We start from the raw sequence: 26,821 nt of genomic DNA, 5'->3' as shown, positions 1-26,821 counted from the left end.
TGGGTCGCGTCCGCCTGATAGGAACCGCCCCCGTGACGTGCTGTGCCGGGTGCACTTCTACCAACAGAAGGAGGCGATCATGCAGAGGGCTTGGGAGCGTGGCCCGATGGAATTTGAGGGGGCAGAGATCACTCTCCTCCCGGATCTATTCCGGCGCACCTTAGCCATGCGCCGTATGCTACGTCCCCTCCTAGACGCCATCAAGGACTCTGGGGCCTCTTATAGATGGGGGTACCCATTCCATCTTATCATACGGCATGCCGGGACCACCTATCTGCTTTGTACGCCGAAAGACCTGCCGGGCGCACTGGAACTGCTCGGTTTGACCTCACTACACCTGCCGGACTGGACGGCCCCGGACCTTCCGCCCCCACCCGCTGGAGTCGCCGCACGCTTCCCGCGACCTGGACCGCACAGATCCCGCTCTCCTCTCCGCGGGGATCCCCCCCGCTCTCCCCGCCAACGAGATCACCACCTCCCGCCAGGCCGCCCACTGGACCCCCGCAGAGACCCGATTCCGCCACCGTAGTCGCCTTTCTCCCCTGCTGGGTTTAGAGACATTGCCGCGGTGTCCCTGTTGGACGAGGTCACTGCCTGTTGCAGTTCATTGACGGAGATCGGGGACCCTGATACTCCCACAAGCTAAGTAAGACTGTTCGTGACTCTCGGCCTACGCGGTCATGATGTAGCCTCCCCTATAGGCCCGTGGAGCCCCCCCCTCCCCCCCCCCCCCCGCGTTCACTCTCTTTCCCCCCCCCCCACCCCGCGTTCACTCTCTCTCCCCCCCTCCCCACTGAGGTCCTACCCGGTCCTTCCCAGCCCTCCCTCCCCTCCCTCTCCCCTCCTAGGAGGTTCCCACTCCCCCTCCCCCCCCCCTCCCCTCCGGAGTTCCGAGGTACGGAGTCGCCGATTAGAAGCCCCTCAAGGAACCTATCGCCCCCGCCCTTTCCTCACCTACCCACCCATCCCCCGGGATTGGGGAAGGGACAAGACTTTCTAGCCGGATGGACAAGATGGACTCCGCCAATGGTTGTGGGGGGGGACTGTTACTGTCATTGTTATTGCCATTGTTGTGTTATCCTTGCCTGCCTCTGCCTTCTCCTAGTCCCTCTCCCCCCCTCCCCTACCTGCCCTCACCTCCCTCCCCCCCTCGCCTCCCCTCCCTTACCAAGTGCCTCCCTGTCCATCTCCCCGATTACTCTCCCCCCTTATTTCCCCTCCCACTCTTCCCCTTTCCTTTCTTCCCCTATACCGATATACCCCCACCCTCCTTCCCTCCCCTCCCCCCCCTGCCCCCCCCTCCTTCTCCCCCCCTTCCCCCCCTCCTTCTCCCCCCCTTCCCCCCCTCCTTCTCCCCCCTCCCCCCCCTCCTTCTCCCCCCTCCCCCCCCCCTCCTTCTCCCCCCTCCCCCCCCCCTCCTTCTCCCCCCTCCCCCCCCCCTCCTTCTCCCCCCTCCCCCCCCTCATTCTCCCCCCTCCTTCCCTTCCCTCCCCCCCCCTCCTTCCCTTCCCTCCCCCCCCTCCTTCCCTCCCCTCCCCCCCCCTCCTTCCCTTCCCTCCCCCCCCTCCCTCCCCCCCCCTCCTTCCCTCCCCTCCCCCTCCCCTTCCTTCTCTTCCCTCTCCCCCCCCCCCCTCCCCCTCTCCCCTTCTTCATAATTTTTTATATATGTTTTCTAGTTCCTGAGCCTGTAGGGCTACGTCTGCATCTCAGTGTACGATGTGTACTCCTGTGTCTCTTTCTGGAGACACTGGTGGGTATGGGTCATTTCGCTAGGAGGGTCGGCCGGTACTCTCTTGCCCTCGTGCGCTACCGTCTATGGCGTTCAACCGACCTCAAACTCTACCTACCTTTCTCCTTACTCTTTCGTTCCTCCACTTTCCTCTGTCTCCCGTGATGGGTTGCCCCACAAACGACCGTTACCGATCTGAGGGCCCGGACTGGGTCCCCTGGCCTGCTCCTCCACGTTTCCCCGTGGTTTCCCTTTTTTTCTGCATAGGTTTGCTGGACGGCGGTCCTTAAGACCCCCGCCCCCCCTATTGCTTGGGAGGCTTTTGCCTCATAACCCCCCCCCCTCTTTGCCTTTCTCTTTCCTGTTTCTTCCTCCCCCGTGGTTCGGGGGCCCCTCCCTCCCTCTCCACCTACACAGGTCTGCTCCTCACTGAGTCATGTCAACTGTGCTCTGTTTATCACTCAACGCTCAAGGTCTAAACATTCCAGAGAAGCGTTCCTCTCTCCTATGCCTTCTCTGGGCCAAGAAGGCCTCGGTGGTCTTTATTCAGGAGACCCACTTCCGGGGGGATCAAATTCAGAGGTTGTCCGACCACCACTTTCCGGATGCATATCACAGTTGCTCTCCAGACTACAAAACGAAAGGCGTAGCGATCTTGTTCGCTCGCTCGGCCCCTTGGGAATTCATAGACCAGAGGTCGGACGCTGAGGGCCGGTCCCTCTTTGTTAAGGGGAAAATGGCAGGTGTTCTGTGCACTTTTGGCACAGTTTACCTCCCGAATGTAGGTCAGTCCGCCTCTCTGGAACGATGCCTCTCTGACGTCGAGGACTTTTTAGAGGGGGTGATTGTCTTCGGGGGTGACCTCAACATGGCTCTCGATCCTCTTCTAGATTCTTCCTCGGGCCGCTCTGCCCTCTCTTTCTCTTCCTTACGACGGGCAAAGCAACTTCTTCACTCCCACCAGCTGATGGACTCCTGGCGACTGCTCCACCCCCGTGACAAGGACTACACCTTCTTCTCGCACCCACATAACGTGTATTCCCGCATTGACTACCTCTTTGTATCCCATGCCAGTCTGGACTGTGTGACGGCAGCCTCCATAGATCCCATCTCCTTTTCGGATCACGCGCTCATCACTCTCTCTTTATCTTTCTCCCCCCCCCGACCGCGAAGCTGGCGGTGGCGCCTGAATGAGACCCTACTGAGGGACCCGGGGGTCTTGGCGGAGGTCCAGGCTGACCTCACCACTTACTTCTCTAACAATACGTCGCAGGATTCTTCCCCGCTGATAGTGTGGGAAGCTCACAAATGCTTCATAAGGGGCACGTTCATTAAGCTTGCATCCCGCTTAAAAAAAGAAAGATCGGCCAAAATACTGTCACTGCTCGCGCGAATCGCGGATCTAGATAAACGACACAAAACGACCCTGGATCTTGTCACAGGTTCGGAGCTAGCGGACTTGCGAGGGAAGCTCAGAGACCTCACATTTGCGAATGCCAAGGCCTCTCTGGCGCGCTGTCGCCGCCATTATTTCGAGTTCGGCAATAAGCCAGGCAAGACCCTAGCTCGGGCCCTGCGACAACAGCGAGCTCGCTCCTTCATTCCCATGTAACTTCCCCCTCTGGCGTGAAACGAACCCTGTCCTCCCAAATAGCAGACTCTTTCCGGGAATACTACACCTCTCTCTATGGCCTGTCAACTCCCACGACTCCCTCGGACCTCCCATCTCTCCATGCGGCCATTGCCTCATACTTGACAGACTCGGGGCTGCCAACGCTGACTGAGGAGGATGCCACCTCGCTCGAATCCCCCATCACGGTATCGGAATGGGATTGGGCCCTCAAGACATCCCCGTCGGGCAAGGCCCCGGGGCCGGACGGATTTACCTTGCCCTACTATAAGATCTTTGGCTCCCTCCTCCGGGACCACTTCCTGTCCGCTTTTAACTCCGTGTCCACTGGCTCCCCCCTCCCCTTGGATGCCCTCCGCGCACACATTTCAGTCATCCCGAAAGATGGCAAAGACCCCTCGCTCTGCCAAAATTACCGCCCCATCTCCCTCCTCAATCTGGACCTCAAATTCTTTTCAAAGATCCTGGTGGCCCGCCTTACTCCCCTCCTCCAAGCCATAATCCACCCAGATCAGGTGGGATTCATGCCCATGCGGGAGGCCCGCGACAACTCCACTAGGGCCATAAATGTCATTCACCGGATGCACTCCTCCACCCTCCTTGCCATGCTCTTGTCTACGGATGCGGAGAAGGCCTTTGACCGCGTAGGCTGGCCGTTCTTGTTTGCCACACTCCGGCATGTCGGCCTTGGCCCTCACATGCTGGAGTGGATAGGCTCTCTGTACTCACACCCCTCGGCTCAGGTCTCGGTCAACGGCCTTCTATCCGCATCCTTCCCCATCTCCAACGGAACACGGCAGGGCTGCCCCCTATCCCCGCTCATCTTCATCCTGACTTTGGAGCCCTTCCTTAGACACGTGAGGTGTAACCCGGATATATCGGGGGTGCAGGTGGGGCCGGTGGAACACAGAGTCGCCGCTTATGCGGATGACCTCTTGTTCTTCCTTTCCCAACCCAATGTCTCCCTCCCCAACCTACTGTCGGAGTTATCCAGTTATCAAGCCCTCTCTAATTACAAGATTAACCTCCAGAAATCTGAGGCACTCAATTTTACCCTCCCGGCGGCGGCGGTCTCCTCCTTTGCGGCGTCTTTCCCCTTCCGTTGGTCCCATTCTTCCCTTAAGTATCTAGGGATCCAGCTTACACCTTTCCCATCCGACCTTTACAAGATGAACTTTCCGCCCATGCTCCAGTCGATAGAGAGGGACTTGCTGCGGTGGCACAGGGGCACCTTCTCCTGGTTCGGCCGATGCGCGATTTTCAAAATGAATGTCCTACCCCGTCTCCTGTACCTATTCCAGGCCCTCCCAGTTGCGGTGCCCTTGTCATACTTCAGGCAACTCACCTCGCTCCTGACCAAATTCGTGTGGGCGCACAAGCCACCGCAGCTAGCAAGGACAGTCCTGTATCGCCCCAAATCAAGGGGGGGACTAGGGCTGCCTAATCTCTACCAATACTACGTGGCCTCCCATCTGTCCAGAGTAATAGACTGGCACCGCCATTCCTCCTCCAAGCTTTGGGTAGACTTGGAAATGGCGATGGCCCCACTGTCCTTGCTTGCAGCGCCTTGGCGGCCAGACTCTGCACGCCTTGCAGGCACCCACCCCACTATCGTCCCGACGCTCCGAGTCTGTCATAAACACCTTTCCGCTGGCTTCCTGGCCCCGCACCCCTCTCCCCTGTTTCCGATTCTGGGCAACCCCTCCTTCCGCCCCGGGATGGAAGACGCTGGCTTCCGCACCTGGTCGCGGGCTGGATGCTTTCGAGCCCAATTCTTTCTCAGGGGCTCGGCGTGGCCCACGCTCTCTGACCTCAGTGCCCTGTCGGACCACTCTCCTCTAGGGTTCTGGAGAGCACTTCAACTCCATCATTTCCTCCTTACTCTCCCGATGCCCTCCTGCTTTGCCCGTTCACCTACTCAGTTTGAATCCCTCTGCTTGGGATCTGGCCCTTGCCGACATTCTCTCTCCATTTTGTACGCCATGTTGGGCTCCCCCCCGGATCAGTCGCCACCCCCCTTTCTCACAGCGTGGGAGGAAGATCTGAACACATCCCTCACCGCCGCACAGGTGGACCGTATACTCTCCTGTACGCACTCTTCCTCGATCTCCTCTCGCATCCAGGAGGCGGGCTATAAGCTCCTTTCCCATTGGTACCGGGTCCCCACCCGCCTTCACCGCATCTTCCCTGAGGTGTCCCCGTTGTGCTGGAGGAATTGTGGAGAGGAGGGTTCTCTTCTGCATACATTCTGGAGCTGCCCCAAAATAGTGCACTTCTGGAGAGAGGTGTGGCGCATAGCCTCCACCTTTACGGACTACCCTCTACCTTTCTCTCCTGCCCTTTTCCTCTTACATGTGTCCGACATCCCTCAAAGGAGTTACCGTTCTTCAGTCCTCCGACACTTGGTCAACGCCGCCCGGGCTTGTATACCTGCCTTGTGGCGCCAACAGGATCCACCTAGCCTGGCGATGTGGATCCGGAAAGTGGAAGATATCAAACATATGGAGGACCTGACGGCGCAGATCCACGACAAAAATGCCCGGTTCTTTAGAACATGGTACTATTGGGACCAGTTTACCGAGTCCGCGGACTACAGATCGTTGCTGACTCAGTGAGAAGCCGCGTGCCATCCCTGTTCGCTTCCCTACCGTCCTGTCTACCTGCCCGCTTACTTTACCCTCTCTCTTTTCCCCCCTCTCCCTCCCTCTCCCCCCAATCTGTTGTTCGGTTGAGCGCTAGCTCACTCCCTACCACACAACTGAGGTTCGTTGTATATTACTTTGACACTTTACGGGAGCCGTGGTTGGTTGCTCTTTGTTTATTGTTTCCTCTGTGTGCCTCTACGTCCTGTGAGACGCTAGTAGCGCTTTTTGTTACATAAAATGTGAAAACTTAATAAAATTCAGAATTAAAAAAAAAACAAAAAACACCCATACAACAGATTACACATAGCACATCCATCCAGGATTTAAATGCATACAGGTACAGATGAAGTTTGTGTCACTCCAAAATGGGACTTCATATTAACCCCATCATGACCAAAGGTCATTGATTCACAGATGTCCATCTCTGCCTTCTCCTCTTTGCCTACTAGGAGCCAGAACTCTTTTGTTTTCCCATGTTATATAGCTTTAATTGGCACCATATTGGTGTAAATGGAAATTTTTATTGTTTTTTTTTTTAATCTGATATATAATTGGGGGGGGGGGATCAGCAATCCTGCAAATCCAGCAAATGTTTCCTCTTTTCACTGTTCACTGCGTGCCAACCATATTATAATAAATTGGACAATTCTGAACGCTTACGATACTAGATATGTTTATTATAAAACTTTTTTTTTTTTTTTTGTAAAATGGAATAGAGGATGAGTTCAACCCTACTGGGAAGGGTTTTGTTAAATTTTTTTAAACTTTCGCTATAGATTGCAGCATTTAAGGGGTTAATAAAAGACAGCTGCGTGATCGCTGCTGCCTGTCATTATGCCCGGCTCCTGCCACATTAATATGTACATGGATGCTCACACTTGAGCAGGCCAGCACATATTAAAACCCATTCACTCTAGGAACAATATATATATATATATATATATATATATATATATATATACACACACATTCCTACTGCAGGGAGCATCGGTAATAGGAAGATATATATAGACGGTAAGGGGTTAACTAGTAAAGATAGTAGAGATACAAAGGCACTGATAACACCATTCATAGTAAACATTATAAAGATAGATATGTGGCCTGACTGCTTTTGTACATTGTTGTGTTTTTTTTAACTGTTTATTAAAAATGTAGGTTTGGCACTAATATAATGGTTGAAGATAATAAAGGAGTCATTTTCCATGGAAGAAATTTAGATGTAAACTTTGATCCTCTGTTAAGAACTTTGACTATTGATGTGGATTTTAAGAGGAGTGGAAAGGTATTATGTTTGAAACTTTTTTTCACCATAATCTTTGCCCACTATGTTGTTTTAATTGGTTGTGCAGATATATATCTGTACTAGAGATGAGCGAATCGGGTTTGAGTCGATCTGAACTCAAACCTTTGGCATTTGATTAGCCGGGGCTGCTGAACTTGGATAAAGCTCTAAGGTTGTCTGGAAAACATGGATACAGCCAATGACTATATCCATGATTTCCACATAGCCTTAGGGCTTTATCCAACTTCAGCAGCCACCGCTAATCAAATGCTGAACGTTCGGGTTCGGATTGACTCAAGCATGCTCCAGGTTCGCTCATCTCTAATCTTTACTTCTAAAGTGCAGACCAGGAGTTGGTGAGCAGAAGGGATCATGGCAGTTCTCAAACTGCTTGGAACTGTTTTTTCAAGGAAAGTTTGCTTTTGTTCTCAAACACTTTTCGGGCACCGAGTCTTGAAGTACTCGGTATCTGAACGTTTCTGCCAGCATGGATGGTGGGTTGTACTTGGTGAGTTTAGCACTGGAGAGACTTCACATACATTACAGTACTATATAAGACATCTGGAGAGCATATACAGTACAGTAGTAGTACAGTCAGTGCACCACCATCTCTCATCCTGTACTGTATAAGACTGCTGGAGTGCATATACAATACAGTAGTAGTACAGTCAGTGCACCACCATCTCCTATCCTGTACTGTATAAGACTGCTGGAGTGCATATAGAGCACAGTAGTAGTACAGTCAGTGCACCACCATCTCCCATACGTTACAGTGCTGGAATGGGGGGGACTCTATACAGTAAGGGATAAGTGAAAAGCTGGTGACTACTGTTATATAATTGCTGGTTTTGTTGTATGTTTCTTGTGTATAATGTACTGTACAGCAGTGCTTCTCAAACTTTTTCTACTGGAGCCTCACCCAAAAGGCAAAATGATGCCTGGGCCTCACCAGACTAACCAAAGGGGAAGCTAAGGCCTCATCATTTGTTGTGGAAGTCCATGCAAATATAAAAACTATTGCTCAGTCTACCCTCCATTTATCTCCTTATCTCTGTATAACATAAAATAAGTACAAAATGAGTCAAAAATGTTCCTAAAGCAGAGATTGTTGGAGTCAGGGAAAGGACTGTGCAGCTTATGGTCACTTTTGTGAGAAGTGCCTCCCCAAGCTGCGCCTCACCAGCAACTAGGGGGCACCTCACAGTTTGAGAAGCACTGCTGTACAGTATAGTGCTGCTCTGTAATGTACAGTATAGTGTTGCTCTGTAATATACTGTAGAGATTAAACTGGGCACTTTTCAATGTAATATATGGATACTGTAGGTAATTATTGGTGGGTGCTGGAACCAATTAAACACATTTACATTATTTCCTATGGGAAGACACTGCTTGGTTCTCAAACTGCCTTCTGGAACCAATTAAGTTCGAGAACTGAATATATATCTCATGGCAATTACAGTGATATCATATATGTTATTTTATTCTATGCACAAAAATGTGTAAGGTTAAAGGAGAAGTCCGGCAAAAATGTTTATTGAAGTATTGTATTGCCCCCCCCCCCCCCCCACTAAAGTTATACAAATTACCAATATACACTTATTACAGGAAATGCTTATAAAGTGCTTTCTTCCCTGCTCTTACTACTGTATCAAGGCTTCACTTTCTGGCTCAAATGGTGATGTCACTTCCTGGCTCAAATGGTGATGTCACGACCCGACTCCCAGAGCTGTGCGGGCTGTGGCTGCTGGAGAGGATGATGGCAGGGGGACACTGAGGGGCACAGGGCACTGGGGGGACACTGAGCATCTCTCTGCCATCATCCTCTCCAGCAACCACAGCCCGCACAGCTCTGGGAGTCGGGTCGTGACATCACCATTTGAGCCAGGAAGTGACATCACCATTTTATGCAGAAAGTGAAGCCTTGATACAGTAGTAAGAGCAGGGAAGAAAGCACTTTATAAGCATTTCCCGTAATAAGTGTATATTGGTAATTTCTATAACTTTTGGGGGGCAATACAATACTTTAATAAAAATTTTCACTGGACTTCTCCTTTAACCCCTTAGCGACCCATGACGTACCTGGTACGTCATGGTGCCGCGGGGGGAGTTCAGAGAGGGGTCCCGCTCTGAACGGCGCTGCTTCCGGCTGATATCTGCAGCCGGGGAGCACCTCTATTAGCCAGCACGGGTCCCGTTGCCGCGTCGGCTAATTAAGTACTTCAATGCAGCTGTCAAACCTGACAGCTGCATTGAAATGCTTCAGAACTCACGTCTCTGGTGTCTAGTGGGGCAGATCTCCCCCCCCGTGATGCGATTGCGGGAGGGAGATCCGTTATTCTGCCCGTGCCGGGCCTCAGCGTCGCAATGACGCCTGCAGCAGGCCAGTGCAATGGATCACCGATCTAATGGATCTTTGCTGTGTATATACACAGCATTGATCTCTATGAGAGATCAGTGCTGTGTATATACAAGTCCCCCAGGGGGACTTCTAGTTAATGTAAAAGATATAAAGTAAAAAAGTGTTTTTATTAATAAAAAAAATCCCCTCCCCAATAAAAGTCTGAATCACCCCCCTTTTCCCTTTTTATAAATATAAATAAATAAACAAATAAATAAACATATTTAGTATCGTCGCGCACGTAATCACTCGAACTATTAAATTAATCACATTCCTGATCTCGCACGGTAAACGGCGTCAGCGCAAAAAAATTCCAAAGTGCAAAATTGCGCATTTTTGGTTGCATCAAATCCAGAAAAAATTTAATAAAAAGTGATCAAAAAGTTGCATGTGTGCAATCAAGGTACCGATTGAAATTAAAGATCATGGCGCAAAAACTGACACCTCACACAGCCCCATGGACCAAAGGATAAAAGCGCTATAAGCCTGGGAATGGAGCGATTTTAAGGAACATATATTTGTTAACAATGGTTCGAATTTTTTAAAAGCCATCAGATACAATAAAAGTTATACATGTTACATATATCGCTGTAATCGTATCGACTTGAGGAACATATATAACAAGTCAGTTTTACCCCAGGGCAAACGGCCTAAATGCAAAACTCCCCGAAATCCAAACAAATTCAGTTTTTTTTTTCAATTTGACAGCGCAAATGATTCTTTTCCGGTTTCACAGCATATTTTATGGAAAAATAATGCCTGTTATTGCAAAGTACAATTGGTTTCGCAAAAAATAAGTGCTCATATGGGTCTCTCGGTGAAAAAATGCAAGTACTATGGCCTTTTAAACATAAAGTGGAAAAAGCAAAAGTGCAAAAACGCAAATTGGCTTTAACCTTAAGGGGTTAAACACATCAATGTACATGATAGGGGCATAAAAGGACCCTTGCTCACTGCAAGAAAGAGACAATAAGGGGCCAAAAAAATAACAGTAGATACATGGAACAAAGCTTGATAATGTATACAGCGCATAGGGCATAATACCCTCTGTGTTACTTGGAAAATATACCTAGGAGAAAATACTTGAGTTATTGTAAAGTATATGATTATGGAAACACCTGCAACATCATCTGATATTTAACAATGACCGTGTGTCTGCAAATCTGAACAAGTAAAGAGGAAAAATAAGCACAAAAGAAATCGAAAAGTGAAGCTCACTGGGGTCTTATGTGAAAGTATACATAGGGCTGCGCTTAAAAGGCACAATAGTCAGTATACACATACAGTTCAGTAAAAATGAAAGAAAAACAAGCAGAACAGTGGCTAGAATATCAGAGGTGCGTCTCCAAGGAGATACCTAAAAAAGAGTGGGGAGCCCCCTCATACTCAATGCTTTTTTCTCTGCATTTGTTCCCCACTTAGGCTGGGTTCACACTACGTTTTTGCAATGCATTTTGCAAAAACAATGGATTTGTGTGCATCCGTTTTGATCCATTTTTCTATTGACTTCCATTATAAAAAAAAAAAAGCATCTGTTTTTTTGTATTAAACACAGAAACCTTAAGGGTCCTATTTCACGGGCTGAGGAGGGCCCGATCAACGATATAAACGAGCGGCGTTCTGCTAGATCGCTGCTCGTTTACTGGGCCTATTCCACGGCCCGATGATCATTGAGCGAGGGCTGCAGGGACATCGTTACCGATGTCCTTGAAGCCCTTGCAGCATCATACATTACCTGGCTGCAGGGCTTGTCCTCCGCTCAGTCTCCTCCCGGGGTCCCCCGCGCTCTATCTTCTGAATGGCCGGTCAGCTGACAGGCCACACTCAGCCAATCACAGGCCGCGGCGGTCCCGGCCTGTGATTGGCTGAGCGCTCCGTCAGCTGACCGGCCATTCAGAAGATAGAGCGCGCGGGACCCGGGGATGAAGACAGCGCGGAGAAGAAGCCTTGCAGCCAGGTAATGTATGATGATGCTGCTGCTTTTTGTCAAATCGTCGGTCAGCGATGCGCGGTGGGGGAACGATGATTTTAGGTCTGGCCCTAAATGAACAATCAGCCGATAGCACGATCATCGGCTGATCGTTCCCTCTATTTCACCAAACGATAATCGGCCGAATCGGGCCAAATGGGGCCGATCCGGCTGATTATTGTTACTGTGGAATAGGGCCCTTACTCTCTCTTAGGCATTTTCTTGAGGGCGCTCTTTTGCTTGTTTTGTTTTTTTCATTTGTACTGGATTATTTGTATATACTGTGTATACTAACTATTGTGCATTTACAGCACAGCCCTATGTATACGTTCACATGAAATCCCACTGGAGCTTTTTTTTTTTTTTCATTTATTTTCTATTGTGTTTTTTTTTCTCCTCTTCATTCGTTCTGATTTGAAGACACTTGGCCATTGTTGAATATCAGATAGAGTTGCAAATTATCCATAATCATGTACTTGTATTTGATTATATATATTTATGAATTTCCTCCTATTTGCCAATTAACACAGAGGGTATTGTTCCTTGTGTGCGATATATGTTATATTATATGCCTCTACCATATACATTGCTGTTTTTAACTTATATTTGGTATTTAATTTAAAGATAGTTTGTTCAGTCCTCTACTTTACATGTGTTTTTCCTTTATGGTATAATGCTTTGAACTGCTTAGAGGGTATATCCTCTTGGACAGGGAGGATCTTTCTTTGGTATATTTATTCTTTGTTGCAGATTTAATATTCAGTTGACTTCTGCTTCCAAACACTTGTTATTGCTGATCTATTTTATATGCAAAAATCTAGATGTTTCTAAAGAGATCAATACCTAATATTTTAGTTGAAACAATAACATGATCATTTTGATTTCTGTTTCAGATTGCATACACAGGGACGACCTTTGTGGGTTATGTTGGTCTGTGGACTGGGCAAAGACCCTACAAGTATACCATATCAGGAAATGCCAGAGGTACACTACATTTTATATATATTTATTATACAAAGACCTGTCAGCCATTAAATTTGCCTGCCTGAGGTTCACACGGCATATGTTTGACATAAATCATGGGCCGTTGTTGCAACATGTCAGTTTGACATAAATCATGGGCCGTTGTTGCAACATGTCAGTTTTCTGCGGCTGCTATTCATTAAATAGCAGCCGCACAGACATGTCAGTTCACACAATGGAGCCTGCGGCTCCGGCTGCACCCTCCATTGTGTGCTGCGGTGAATTTGGCTGCGGGCGCATCATGGATGCAAACGCATCCCAATTCATCAGAAATGAAGATCATCCAGCCGATACTGCAATACCGGCTGGGAGAATCTTCTCTGACACCGGCCATCCTGTAAACCCGGCCTAGTCACAGAACGGCCGGTGTCTTACGCTATGTGAACATGACCTAATACTGCGTGCCACCAAAGGAGCATGGACTAAACAACTCCTCATAAGGGGTCATGTGACATCTGGGACCAAGCAGATCCTTTGTGTCCTGTGAGTTACTTATTTTGATACCATACCGAACAGATTTTGAGGAATTTTGAGGAAAAGTCAGCAATGTTAACCCTTTGTCATGTTCCTCAAACCATTCCTGAACATTTCTAGCCATGTGGTGGGGTGTCTTACCCTGCTGAAGAGGGCACTGCCTTTAGGAAATATGCTGCCATGAAGGACTAGATTTGGTCTGCTGCAATGTTTAGGTAATGGTAATGTTATATATTATAATTACATCCACCATGAATTCAAGTACTTAAAGGAAAAGTCCAGTGATTTTTAACATTTGTCAGCAGGCAGGGGCAGTAAGTAACATTATATATTAGTGTTACTTACCTCTCCCCATGCCCCTGATGTGCAGCATCACAGGTTCCAGGATCCTGGAGAGTACTTGTTTTCCCTCGAGTTCTGATGCTGTCTCAATTTGGGGGGAAATGGCTTACCTGGCTGATTGATTGCCCCCTCAGCCAATCAGTGACTGCAGTAGTGTCCGCCCCAGCCACTGATTGTAGGCAATCTATCAGCCAAGTTGTGACACCAGAGGCGCGGGAAGAGGTAATTTAAAGGGGTATTCTGGGAAATATTCACTTTTCCTCTATCCACAGATTAGGGTAAAAGAAGGGGATCGCGCGGGGTCCGACCCCTGAACCCCCCGACGATCTCCATATCGATCCTCGCCGGCTCTGTTATGAATAGGGGTCGGCAGTGCATACTGCTGCCATACTTGTAAGCAACACATATGCACCCATCCATCCACATGATGTAAGTGAAAACATAATTAACACCAGGCCACCCTCCATTGTACCATGGCCCAGTTCTACTGCAGATGTGCCAAGTACCCACTTATCTGGCACAATAATTTGACAATGTCAAAGTAACTTACTTCTCCCATGACAAAATACATGGTCCTGAAATCATATTATTCATTTCTCCTATCAGTGATTTTAATGTGATTTTATAGTTTCTGTCAAAGCCTTCACCAAAAGTCCACACTCTTCGTCATGTTATCGTATGTTAATGCATGTTAGCCTTCAAAACAGCTGGGACCTCCACAGGCCAAAAATCATTATGTCCCATAGAAGCACAATGATGGGTTCTCTTTTTAAATCAATGACTAAAAGACCTTATTTTTTAGGATTTTCTAGGATTTCTCTTATATTAACAGCATATTCTTAGGGTAATCTTTAATATGTAAAGGAGGTCTGCCCTCTGTGGCTGTGTCTGGTACTACACATCAGTGCCCAGAACTGTACCCATGTTGAAAACTTAAGGGGTACTCTGAGCACCCACTGGTCTCCTGTATGGCCCAGTCCTGTGATGTCATTGCCCTACACAGAAATGCCCATTAAGCCAATCTGTGACGGGACAACTGTCTCTTTCTGGCTGAGGGGGTAGTTTCCGTGGTGTTGTGGTGAAACAGGAACCGGGTGATACAGGACACCAGTGGGTGACCCTGAGTGGTGGCACTTCGGGGGCACCAGGACAGGTAAGTATCACTTCATTGTTATGTTCCCACCACCCCCTGCCCTCCCTGGTTTTTGAAGTTTGCCCAAGAACCTCTTTAAGGAGTGTAATTACCTCTGTAATTTTTTTTTTTTTTTTTGGTCTTCCTCCAGCAGTGGCCTGGGAGGGAAGGGGGGAGGTGGGGGGGTTTAAGTTGTTGTTGTAAATATAATTGGTAATGGTATTGTATTATTCCCAAATGGTGGAATTGTCGTTTTAGAATATTTTTTTTTTGTAATTAATAAATCTAAAATAAAATTTAAATAAAAAAAAAAAAATTACCTCTGTCTAAACACGTGAATGTATTTTTTCAGGCCAGATGAATTGGTTGGATCATTTAATCTCTTTCCTGACAAAAGGATTTCCAGACAGTTGGTTAATAAGACGAGTAAGTAAAACATACTAACCTCATATATACTTATATACTGTATAATCTTAGTTTAATTAAGAATAGAGTTTAATAGAGCTGTGTATTTGGATGTAGCATAGCTGAGTGTGTATGATGCTGCAGAGCTGTGTACCTATTGTGTATGCAGTAGAGCTGTGTAAGTGTGGGTATAATGTACTGTACTGTAATGTACTTTGTTTTTGGTGCTTCTTCCCTTCTGAGCCCTGCCGTATCGCCAAAGAGTAGGGTATGACCCCATATGGAGTACTGCCATACCCAGGAGTAATTGCATAACAAATTTTGGGGTGCTTATTCTCCTGTGTTCCTTGTAAGAATTGATGCTAAAACTATATATTAGGAAACATTGTAACTTTTCCTTTCATATAATTCGGCTATGAAGTCTACAAAAATGGCCATCTCATATAAAGAGGATCAGAAGAGAAATTAACATTTATCTATTCTAGACAAGGCACACTTTTTAATTTATTACTTTTTTTTATTTTTTTATTTATTTTAACAGACACTTAGTAAATGCCAACATTTGCTGACAGCTTTTATAAGACTAACGGAGACTCCAATTCTTAATAATGCCTACTTCATGGTGTCCGGCACAAGGGATGGAGTTGTTATTACTCGTGATAGAAACATTTCTGTATATTACAGTTATTTGGATCCTGGTAAAGAAAAGTGAGTATGTCACATTTCATGTAATAAACAGCATAAAAGAAAACTACAGAATGAACATAAACTAACTGGAGCTTTAAGAAAAAGTAAGGCTCGGCTGGAGATGAGGGTGTGACTCGTGTCTTGTGTATGAAAGATGCTATATTTAAAGTAAGAAGCGGGACTTCTGGGGGTTATGTATTGGTTCATCATCACATAGACTGTAGCGTCTATGAAATTAACCTGAGAATTTAGTCTGGGCCACCATCGTAAATTTCCGAGCCCAATGCAGCTAAGGTGTCCCCTCCTCTCCATTATTGGAGGAAGAAGGGCAACAGAATTTAGCAAGAGGTGAGGGCTGAGACACAGAAAAAGGGGCTCTGCTGAGACGGGAGAGACTGTGTGGCAAGCCCCTGTGGGAGGCTAGGTGTTAGTGAGGGAACTGGGCATGAATCAGGGAGGACATAACCTAACAAGGGTAAAGGCCCTATTACACGGAACAATTATCGGCCATATTCGGCTGTCATGGCCGATAATCGTCGCAAGTAATAGAAGGCAGCGATCAACTGACATGAACGATGTTGGCCTATCGTTGCTGTTGTTTGTCTTTCAACATGTTAAAAGACAAACGACAATGATAGCAGCGATCTGCTGCTGTCGCTCCGCGGAATAGAAGCGGCGGCAGCAGACTGCCGCTATCCTCTATGGGCTGGCCAGACGATCTAGCGATCACCCGGACAGCCCCCGCCCCCTCCCTGCAGCCCCTCCTGCACTTACTCGCTCACTGGCGTTGCGTGTAATAGCAGTGGCTGCGAGCGGGGAACGAGGAGCAAACTCACATTGCTTGTTTGCTCCTTACAGTTGCCCCGTGTAATAGGGGCTTAAAGGAAGGAACCATAAGATGTGCATGGGCTCTGTGAATATGTAAGGGGGAACATAAAAGGAATCATCACAGTAGAGATGCTACTTGTGCATTCCAAGGGGCACTGCAAAACACCAAACTGTCCTAAAAAGAAAAAAAAAAAACACAAACCAAAAAACGTCATGTGGGTGTAGCATTTAATTTTTCCCCATTGACTCTCAGCTAACATCTGGCTGTGTTTTTGACCCTAAAAAAAGCCATGTGCCCATTTTGCATTTTTAGTGACATTTTTCTTTTCCAAAAAAATGCTTAGCCTGAACCCATCCTAAAAAAGGGGTTATGTAATGCCCTCCATCTGGAGACAGACTAACAAAATCTGTTCCATACTTGTTATCATCAGTCTCTGATCGGCACCAGCACCCTCTGTGTGTACGGCCTTAGGGTACTATTACACGGAATGATAATCAGCCCTATATAGTCGATTATTGTTCCGTGTTATAAAGACAACGATCGGCCGATGATCGTTGTCATCGGCTGATCGTTGATATAGGTTCTGACCTATAATCATCGGGCGCCGACCATGCACTGCTACGTCTAATAGCGGTGCGCGGCTGACGCTGAAGATATGAAAAGAGGAATACATACCTATCCAGGTTGCAGGGCTCCTCTTCCTCTGAGCTTCTCACCGGGTCCCGCGCGCTCTGGCTTCACAGTGGCCTGTGTCAGCTGACAGGCCGCTCGGCCAATCACAGGCCGGGACCGCTGTCGCCAGTGATTGGCTGAGCGGCCTGTCAGCTGAGACAAGCCGCTGTGAAGCTGGAGCACGCGGACCCAGCGGAGAAGCACAGAGGAAGAGGAAACCCTGCAACCTGGATAGGTAATGTATACAGTTTAAACAAAGGCTGCAAGGACTTCGGTAACGATGTCCCTGCAGCCCTTGTTAAATGATTATCGGGCTGTGTAATAGGCCCTGTAAACGAGTGCCGATCTAGCAGATCGGTGCTCGTTTACAGATATTATCGGGCCCCCATCGGCCCGTGTAATACCACCCTTACTGTGTTTAACCGAACACTGTGTTTAACCGAACTGAACAGCTCAGACACAGTTTTCTGTGTCTTCATCAGAAGGCAGCAACTCAGGACTTGGGAAGGAGAAGAATGGAACATAATTCATAATTGAATAGGTAATTTACCTGGCTGGAGAACCCCTTAAAGGGTACAAACACACCGTAAACGCAGCAGATACGCAGCAGATTTGATGCTGTGTTCAGTTATTTAGATCTAATCTGCTGCGTATTTGCTGCGTATCGCAGCAGTAAATACGCTGCATATACGGCGTGTGTTTGTACCCTAAGGCTATGTTCACACTACGTATATTTCCGGCCGTAGTGCGAACCGCAAATATACGCACGTAGTTTTGAGGTTGATGCGTACGCTTGAAAGTATACGATATACGGCCGCACAATGCACACTACATATGAACTTACGACCGGATCGTATACAGCGCCGTGAAAAATGAACAAGACCATTGTTTGAGGACGGAACTGTTCCAACTCACGGCCGTGGATTTCCATGCGGTCCCGTACGAAGTACTTATTTCAGCCAAATTGAACTTGATTTTTCGATCCAAAAGGTTCTGTGAGTTTTATTGGGCTGGGCGAAGATTTCCAAGTAAATGACCTGTTTCAGATCGCTTCGAAACAAGCTAGGGAAGCATAAGTGTACTACGGGCGTATGTTCGCGGTCCGTACGCATCCGGCCGCATGTCGATTTTTCCCACGCCCGTAGTTTAAGCCGCACATGTACGGCGGCGTACGAAATGCGGCCAGAATCGTACGCAGTGAGAACATAGCCTAAGACTGGGTTCACACTATGTATATTTCAGGCTGTATTTGGTCCTCATGTCAGGTCCTCATAGCAACCAAAACCAGGAGTGGATTGAAAACACAGAAAGGATCTGTTCACACAATGTTGAAATTGAGTGGATGGCCGCCATATAACAGTAAATAACTTCCATTATTTCAATATAACAGCCGTTGTTTTAAAATAACAGCAAAAATTTGTCATTATATGGCGGCCATCCACTCAATTACAACATTATGTGAACATAGCCTTTCTGTGTTTTCAATCCACTCCTGGTTTTGGTTGCTATACAGCCTCACAAATACAGCCTCAAATATACATAGTGTGAACCCAGCCTAGGGGTGCATTTACACAGAAAGAGAGGTTTTACCCTTTTAGGAAAGTAATTCTCTTTAAGGGTATAAACCCACACACCGTATATGCAGCAGATATGCAACAAATACGCAGCAGATTTGTTGGTACAGATTTGATGCTGTGTTCAGTTATTTAGATCTAATCTGCTGCGATTTTGCTGCGAGTTTGCTGCGTATCGCAGCAGTAAATACGCTGCATATACGGTGTGTGGGTTTATACCCTAAAACAAATATGTTGTAAGTAGAGGACTGAAAATCTGGTTGTGTAGATGTTCATCCAAGCAAAGTAAAGTATGTGTAACTATACTATGAATATTAGTCACACAATAACTATGATCTTTATGGCTTGTTCTTTTTGACTAGGTGGTACCTCGTTCAAACAAACTGTGACAGCTTTCTCAAACCGTGTCAGTCTTATCCACGTAGGTAGGTATACTGTAACTGTAAGTCTTGAGTTTTACATAACAAAATGTTTGGTGGTTCACTATAGAGATATAGTGCAATATATTTAAACAACACATGATTTTAGCTTCAGTGTAAAAAAAAAAAGTATGACCATCACAAAAATGTGAAATCATGTTTTGCCCTGGCTACTGAGCGTTATAATAAGCTGACACTTCCTGCTCTGTAGGGATCTCATTCTCAGTAGTCACATTATTATCACCACAGCCAGGTTTATAATAAAACTTAACACCTAGATATAGATAACACAGGATCCACCATTCCTAATAGGTGATGGTAAAAGCTCATCTCCTCTCCCTGTCTGCATGGCATAGAGCAGGTCTACATAAATTTTGGCAAGATGATTATCCCCATAATCATGTTCAGAAAATAGAATGAAGACATCTTCAGTCAGTATCTGGTTTAAATTGGTAAAAAAAAAAGAATATAAAAGGTAATTACTTTCCTTTAAAAGGGAACTCAGGGTAAGAAAGATTTAATCCTGTTCAATCCCCACCCAAAATCTAAATTTGTTTGTAATAGGTTTCTATTACATGAATTGCTCCATTTGTCTGCAGCACATCTTGACTCACACCCTGAAGTTGCAGAAAATCCTCACTTCCTGGTCCACTCTGTCTCCACTCCTCTGTCCTCCCCCCTCCCTTCTGAGACAGATTTCACATGATCTCTGTCTCTTCTGTTGCCAGGCAAGCTGTAACAACTCGTCTGTAACTGTGCCCACCACTGACATGACACCTGTCCACAGGCGGGGAAACAGCCTCTTCTGAGATAGTGGAAAGGAGACACTGTTGTTTGATCTCTTTCTCTAATCTATCTATATGTAGATGAATAGCTAGGTACTGTGGTTACTGTGCAAAGTTCAAGCCAATCAAGCCAGTGGTGGGCAGATACACAACACAGGGACGGGTACTTGGCAGGTGGCAATGCATGCTGGGAGATGTAGTTTTCCAGGCAAGTACCATGATGTAAAACTGGGATCATTTATAAAAGTTTGAATCTGGGGCTAGGAGCAGCATAGTGCATATGAGAAGCCAGTCTATAATGTGCAGTGACACAGAATACTTACTGTTAGAATTTCTTCAACTTCAATTATGTATTTCTGAACATTATGATAGTGTTATTCAAGAATTGTATGTTTTTAACCCCTTACTACTTTCCACCCGACCTGTACCTGTTATTTTTATTTATGATAATGTATAGTAATAAATGTTTCCAACCAAACAAACAAGGCCTTAAAGAGGCCTAAAATAGAGTAACAAAGAAAACTTGTATACAGCCTAATAGAAAGAGAACAAGTTAAAATGGAAAAAAGGGTTAGTCTTACTGGTAAGACGTTTTCTCCGAAGTCTTCACGACGGCACCACAGGAGTTAACTCGTACCCTAGGGACAGGAAAAACACACACGAGAGGTTAAAAGCCCCTCCCCTTCCACTTCCACCAGTGTAATTTTAACCATTCTTGGCACCACGTGAGTGTAATATCACACAGTATAGGGAGGGATGCTGGTGCCGTCGTGAAGACTTCGGAGAAAACGTCTTACCAGTAAGACTAACCCTTTTTTCTCTCCTCATCTTCACGACGGCACCACAGGAAAATACCAACCATTCCTCAGGGCGGGACCACAGCTTGAAGAACCTTCCTACCGAAGGCGAGATCCTCATTACGCTGTAGCTGCAGTCTGTAATGCCTTGTAAACGTATGTGGAGACGACCATGTGGCAGCTCGACAGATTTGGTCTATTGATGCGCATGCTCTCTCTGCCCATGTGGTGGATACTGCCCTAGTGGAGTGAGCTCTTATTTGTAGAGGACATGGTATCTTCTGTATGTTATATGTCTCTTCTATGGTCTTCTTTATCCAACGGGATAATACACACTTTGAAACCTTCTTCCCTTTATTAGGACCCTGAAACTGTATGAACAGTGCCTGATCCTTCCTCCAGGAACTACAGGCTTGTAGATAATTTATAATTGATCTTCTTACGTCCAGAGAGTGAAATTTTTTCTCAAGATCATTTTTGGGGTTTGTGCAAAAAGAAGGAAGAATTATTTCTTGTGAGCAATGGAATGATGACACAACCTTTGGTAAGAATTTCGGATCTGTTTTTAGCACAATCCGATCCTCCTGTATAGAAAAATACGGTTCTTGTATTGTGAGAGCTTGAATCTCCCCCACTCTTCTGGCAGAAACAACTGCCACCAAAAATGCAGTCTTGAAGGAGATTAATCTTATGTTGGCCTCCTCCATAGGTTCGAATGGAGGCCTAGATAATCCTTCTAGGACGATGTTTAAGTCCAATGGGGGGTGTAAGTCCTTAATAGTGGGATTCTGTCTAGTAGCACTTCTTAAGAATCTTTTTATCCATCTATGTTCTGCAATATTATAATCATATATGGAAGATAAAGCTGCTACCTGTACCTTTAATGTAGCTGGTTTTAGTCCTTTTTCTAAACCAGCTTGTAGAAAATTTAATATTTTAGAGAAATCTGGGTCATCAGGAAAGGTATTTATCACTTCTGGGCACCATGATGAGAAAACCTTCCAGACTTTAAGATATATTTTTGAGGTGACCGGCTTCCTGCTTCTCTGTAAAGTATTTATTACCTCCTCTGAGAGGCCTTTGCTCCTGAGCATTGTCCTCTCAGGATCCATGCTGACATCTTTAAGGATAGTAGATCTGGATGGTAGAATGGACCTTGGTAAAGTAGATCCGGTATTTTGGGAAGAAGAATTGGAGATTCCAAGGCCAGGGTCTGAAGTAGCCCGAACCATGCTCTCCTGGGCCAGTAAGGAACTAGAAGAATCGTTATTGTTCCCTCTGCTTGAATCTTTTGTAAGGTCTTCGGAATTAAGGGTATTGGAGGAAACCCGTAGGCCAGGGAGAAGTCCCAAGTTTGGGAGAGAGCATCTATCGTCTCCGGTCCATCCTTCGGATCTAGAGAGAAGAAAGTACGTACTTTTCTGTTCTGTCTTGTGGCGAAGAGGTCGATCTGAGGTTGCCCCCATCTGTGAATTAACATGTCGAAGACCTCCTGCTTTAGACACCATTCGCCTGGATGTATGGTGTGTCGGCTCAGGTAATCTGCATGTACATTTTCTGTCCCCTTGAGATGTGTTGCTGAGATGGATAGGACATTTTCCTCCACCCAGCACAATATTTTGTCTGATATTTGTCTCAGTGAATTTTGCTTGGCGCTTCCCTGATGTCTTAAATGTGCCACTGCTGTTACATTGTCTGACAGAACATGAACGTGACATTGCTCTAGAATACTCACAGCCTGCTGTAATGATATCCACACCGCCATGAGCTCCCTGAAATTGGAGGACCTTGCTGCAATGTCCTTGGTCCACTTCCCCTGGAAGAGCTGAGAGTCTACTCGTGCCCCCCATCCTGTCTGACTGGCGTCTGTTGATAGGATCTTCCTGGGTGCTGGATTCCAATGGACTCCTTTCTCTAGATTTTCCGGTACCAACCACCAGCTGAGGGAGCGTTGAACCTGGGAAGACAGAGAAAACTTTTTTCCCAAACCAGACTTACGTTTGTTCCAAGTGGATAAAATCTGGTTCTGTAGCATTCTGGAATGAGCCTGACTCCATGGGATTGCTGGGATACAGGCCGTCATAGAACCGAGAACAGACATCGCTTCTCTGATACTGCAGGTTGGTTTTGCTCTGAAGAATCTAATCTTCTGGATTAGAGCCTGCCTTTTTTCTGTAGGGAGAAAAGACATTTGTCTATTGGAGTTTAAAAGTATTCCTAAAAATACCTTTTGAGCACCCGGTGTGAGGTCTGATTTTTGAAGATTGATCAGCCAGCCCAATGATCTGAGTAGATCGGCCGTGGTTTTCAGGTCCTGGAGGAGTTTCTGTGAGGATTCTGAAATAAGGAGCAAATCATCAAGATAGGCAACAATGCTTACACCCTGTATATGGAGAAAGGAAGTTACCTCCCCCATAACAGCAGAGAAAATGCGAGGAGCAGAGGAAATCCCAAAGGGAAGAGCTCTGAATTGGAAGTGTACTTTACCCTGTATTCGTACTGCAAATCTCAGGAACCTCTGAGATTCTGGATGTATAGGTATATGGTAGTATGCGTCGGTTAAGTCGATGGAAGCCATCACTGCATCTTTCTGTATCAGAGGAGTGGTTGACTTGATCGACTCCATCTTGAAGCGTTTGTACTTTACAAACTTGTTGACTGGTTTCAGGTTGATTATCAATCTGTAAGTGCCATTTGGTTTGGGTACCAAAAAAAGGCTTGAGTAATGTCCTGTCCCTAGTTCCGTCACTGGGACGGGCATAACTACATTTGATGAGATCAGTTTCTTCACTGATTTTATTAGATGGTCTTGTAGATTTGAGGAAGATTGTCGAGATATTAGAAACCGTCTGGGGGGAGGGGCTATAAATTCTATTTTGTAGCCCTGACTGATTATGTCCAATATCCAGGGATTTTGTGTTATGTTTGACCAGGCTTCTCGGTACCTGGTCAATCTCCCCCCTACCGGACCAGTGTCATTGTTTGTCCTGGGATCTGGGGGTGTAAAAAATATTCTTTTTATTTCCCCCTTTTGGATAGCTCCAGTGGCCTCCTTTCCCTTTCCCTCTATAACTCTCCTGAGTTTTAGGGCGTTTGTACTGCTGTTCTTTTTTCTTTTGTACTTTCACCTCGGGAAGAGCTTTGTTTTTGTCTACTGATTTTTCAACAATCTTTTCTAGCACTGACCCGAATACATATTTCCCTCCAAAGGGAATGCCACATAATTTAGATCTGGAGATACTATCTCCAGACCAATTCTTCATCCACAATGCCCTTCTTGTTGCATTGGTTAGGGCCCCGTCTTTCGCGGCTACTCGTACCGCATCTGCTGTGGAGTCTGATAGAAAAGCTGCAGCGTCTCTAAGAACAGGGAGGGAATCAATTATTTGTTCTCTCGAAGTTTCCTTATTCCTAAGGTGTTCCTCCAACTGGTCTACCCATACATACATAGCTCTAGCAACACAAGTTGCTGCAATATTGTTTTTTAGGGAATATGAGACTGTCTCCCATGATTTTCTGAGAAGACTTTCCGCCTTCCGATCCATTGGATCCTTTAATTGTGAGGAATCTTCAAATTGTAGGAGAGATCTTTTGGCAGCTTTTGCTACCTGAGCGTCTATTTGGGGTATCTCACCCCAATTCTCTAAATCTTCCTTTTTAAAGGGAAGACGTCTCCTCATCTCTCCTGATATCGTTAGTCTTCTCTCTGGATCTTGCCACTCATCAGTGATAAGTGTCTGTAATGTCTCATGTACCGGGAGGGTTAGCTTTTCCTTCACTTTTAGTCCTGCAAAGAATTTATCCTTTGCGGATAATTCCTCCTGTACTTCTTCTACTGCTAAAGTCTGTCGAACAGCACGTATCAGATTGTCCGTGCGTTCTGAAGAGAAGTAATATTTGTTTGTTCCAGAATGAGAAGGTTCTCCCTCTGAAATAATTTCTACTGAATCTGAAATCTGACCAGATTCGTATTCAGATTCTGAAGATGCTTGCCTGCGTCTTTTGGATCTGTCAGAGTGTATGGATACACTTCCCTCTCCAAATCCTGATCCTGTCACAGATGGTACAATTAAGGGATTGGGTGGAGTTAGGAAGGTTGGTAGGGTAGCTGGAGGGTTAGCTGTTTGAAAGGTTGTCACAGAAGCTGCTGAATGTACAGGAGGTTCTATGGAAGTAGGGGGTGGTAGAGGCTGATCTATAGACTCCACTGACCCAGGGACAATGGGAGCAGGTGATAAATCTGTTTCTGCTGCCCGTGCTGCCTTTATTTCATCCCTCATCATTTCTCTAATATCAGCAAGAAATGAAGTTCTGTCCTTCTTTATGATATCATTTACACAGGCAGAACATATATTTTTTCGCCATGAAGAAGAGAGCTTAGCATTGCAATTTATACATCTCCTCACAGGAGTGGATTTTGGTTTGTCCTTTTTCCCTCCTTTCTCTTTTTCCTAAACAGAGCATATAATAACATGTTTATAAGGATCTGATTTAGGTATCAATACAAGCAGTGTATGAATATTTTGAGGGAGACCTTAAGTGGATTATAACGAAGGTGTATGCCTGCAATCACCACTCGCAGTCTCTGTCTTCCCCCTTTTTTGTGTGGCTGCCGAGGAGGCACACTTACCGCCGGAGGCGGCTGAGAGGGCTTGTCAGGTGTGGTGGACGAGGATCCTTCCATGCTGCTGTACAGACCTCAGACCAGCTTGTTCAGACCTCACCTGCTTTTGAGGATGCCGCTCTCGCGAGCGGACCGGAAGTGATGACTCTTCCGGTGTGACGTCGGAGCTCACGTCTCACGCGAGATTACGCTCCAGGCCAGGTATCCAGCTGCCGCACGCGCGACTCCCACCGGAAGTAGGCCGCACACGAGGGAGAGAAGCGTATGCCCCCAAGCTGCTGAAGGACGCTGAATCCTCTCTCCCTCCCCTCCATGGGTGTGCAGGGTCACTGTGAACCAGGAGCCTCCGAAGAGGGACCCGAGTGCCCTCCGTCACGGGATAAGAAGACGCGGGACCCCAGGTCTTCCCCCATACCTCAGGATATAATATCCCACCAGCCGCCCTCAGGAAGGAAGGAGGCGGACCTCGATCGATCCGCTGGCAAGGTAACTTTTTTCTTTCTTCTTAGAGGGGATCTCCTCATCTCCACGACGGATCCCCACCTCTCGTGCCTGCCCTGTTGGGACAGGAAAAACACTGGTGGAAGTGGAAGGGGAGGGGCTTTTAACCTCTCGTGCGTGTTTTTCCTGTCCCTAGGGTACGAGTTAACTCCTGTGGTGCCGTCGTGAAGATGAGGAGAGAAAAAAAGATTAACGTTCACCTTAAAGGGAACCAATCACCGGAAAAACGCATATAGAGCTTTTGAAATGTGCTGTTAGAGCACACAGCACACTTGCCACACATGTTTTCATAGCCTCCGTGCCTTCCCGGTGTAAGCCGCAAAGTAACTTTATAAAACTGGTGCCCCGTATGCTAATTACCTAAGGTAGTCACCTGGGCGGTGTGCGGCTAGCAGGTAGTCACGGTCCCCTGGGCGTTCTTCTGCTGTAATCACGCCCCTCTGGGCGTGATTCGAATGGCCTTGTGACTGTGACATTCTGATGCCGGCCGCCGCCGCGCATGCGCAGTACAGCCGCTTCCATTCCGGCTGTACTGCGCCTGTGCAGAATAGCCTTGAATAGCCTGTGAGCCGGAGTTCGAGGCTATTCGGCACAGGCGCAGTCCAGCCGGAATGGAAGCGGCTGCACTGCGCATGCGCGGCGGCGTCCGGCATCAGTACGTAAGCGCGCCGACCTCGGGCATGGTGCGCTCCCGAGTGACTCCACAGCTACTCGGCCATTTGAATCACGCCCAGAGGGGCGTGATTACAGCGGAAGAACGCCCAGGGGACCGTGACTACCTGCTAGCCGAACACCGCCCAGGTGACTACCTCAGGTAATTAGCATACAGGGCGCCGGTTTTATAAAGTTTCTTTGCGGCTTACACCGGAAAGGCACGAAGTCTATGAAAACACGTGTGGCAAGT

The 26,821-nt window shown here is 46.9% G+C and overlaps 1 protein-coding gene across 2 annotated transcripts in view; it reads left to right on the top strand.

Annotated features, from left to right (window-relative positions):
- Positions 1-26,821, top strand: part of LOC138796981 (N-acylethanolamine-hydrolyzing acid amidase-like) — a 44,343-nt gene that overhangs the window by 1,057 nt on the left and 16,465 nt on the right. For both annotated transcript variants that reach the window (XM_069976739.1, XM_069976740.1), the window contains exons 2-5: positions 12,547-12,637; positions 14,977-15,050; positions 15,571-15,737; positions 19,154-19,216. In XM_069976739.1, the coding sequence (XP_069832840.1) occupies positions 14,982-15,050; positions 15,571-15,737; positions 19,154-19,216 (299 nt within the window). In that variant the 5' untranslated portion in view covers positions 12,547-12,637; positions 14,977-14,981. The remainder of the gene's footprint in view (positions 1-12,546; positions 12,638-14,976; positions 15,051-15,570; positions 15,738-19,153; positions 19,217-26,821) is intronic.

The sequence above is a fragment of the Dendropsophus ebraccatus genome, chromosome 7 (genome assembly GCF_027789765.1).
Source record: "Dendropsophus ebraccatus isolate aDenEbr1 chromosome 7, aDenEbr1.pat, whole genome shotgun sequence".
Taxonomy (NCBI): domain Eukaryota; kingdom Metazoa; phylum Chordata; class Amphibia; order Anura; family Hylidae; genus Dendropsophus; species Dendropsophus ebraccatus.
The sequence above is the reverse complement of the archived record's forward strand: the minus strand, read 5'-3'. Positions and strand labels throughout refer to the sequence as shown.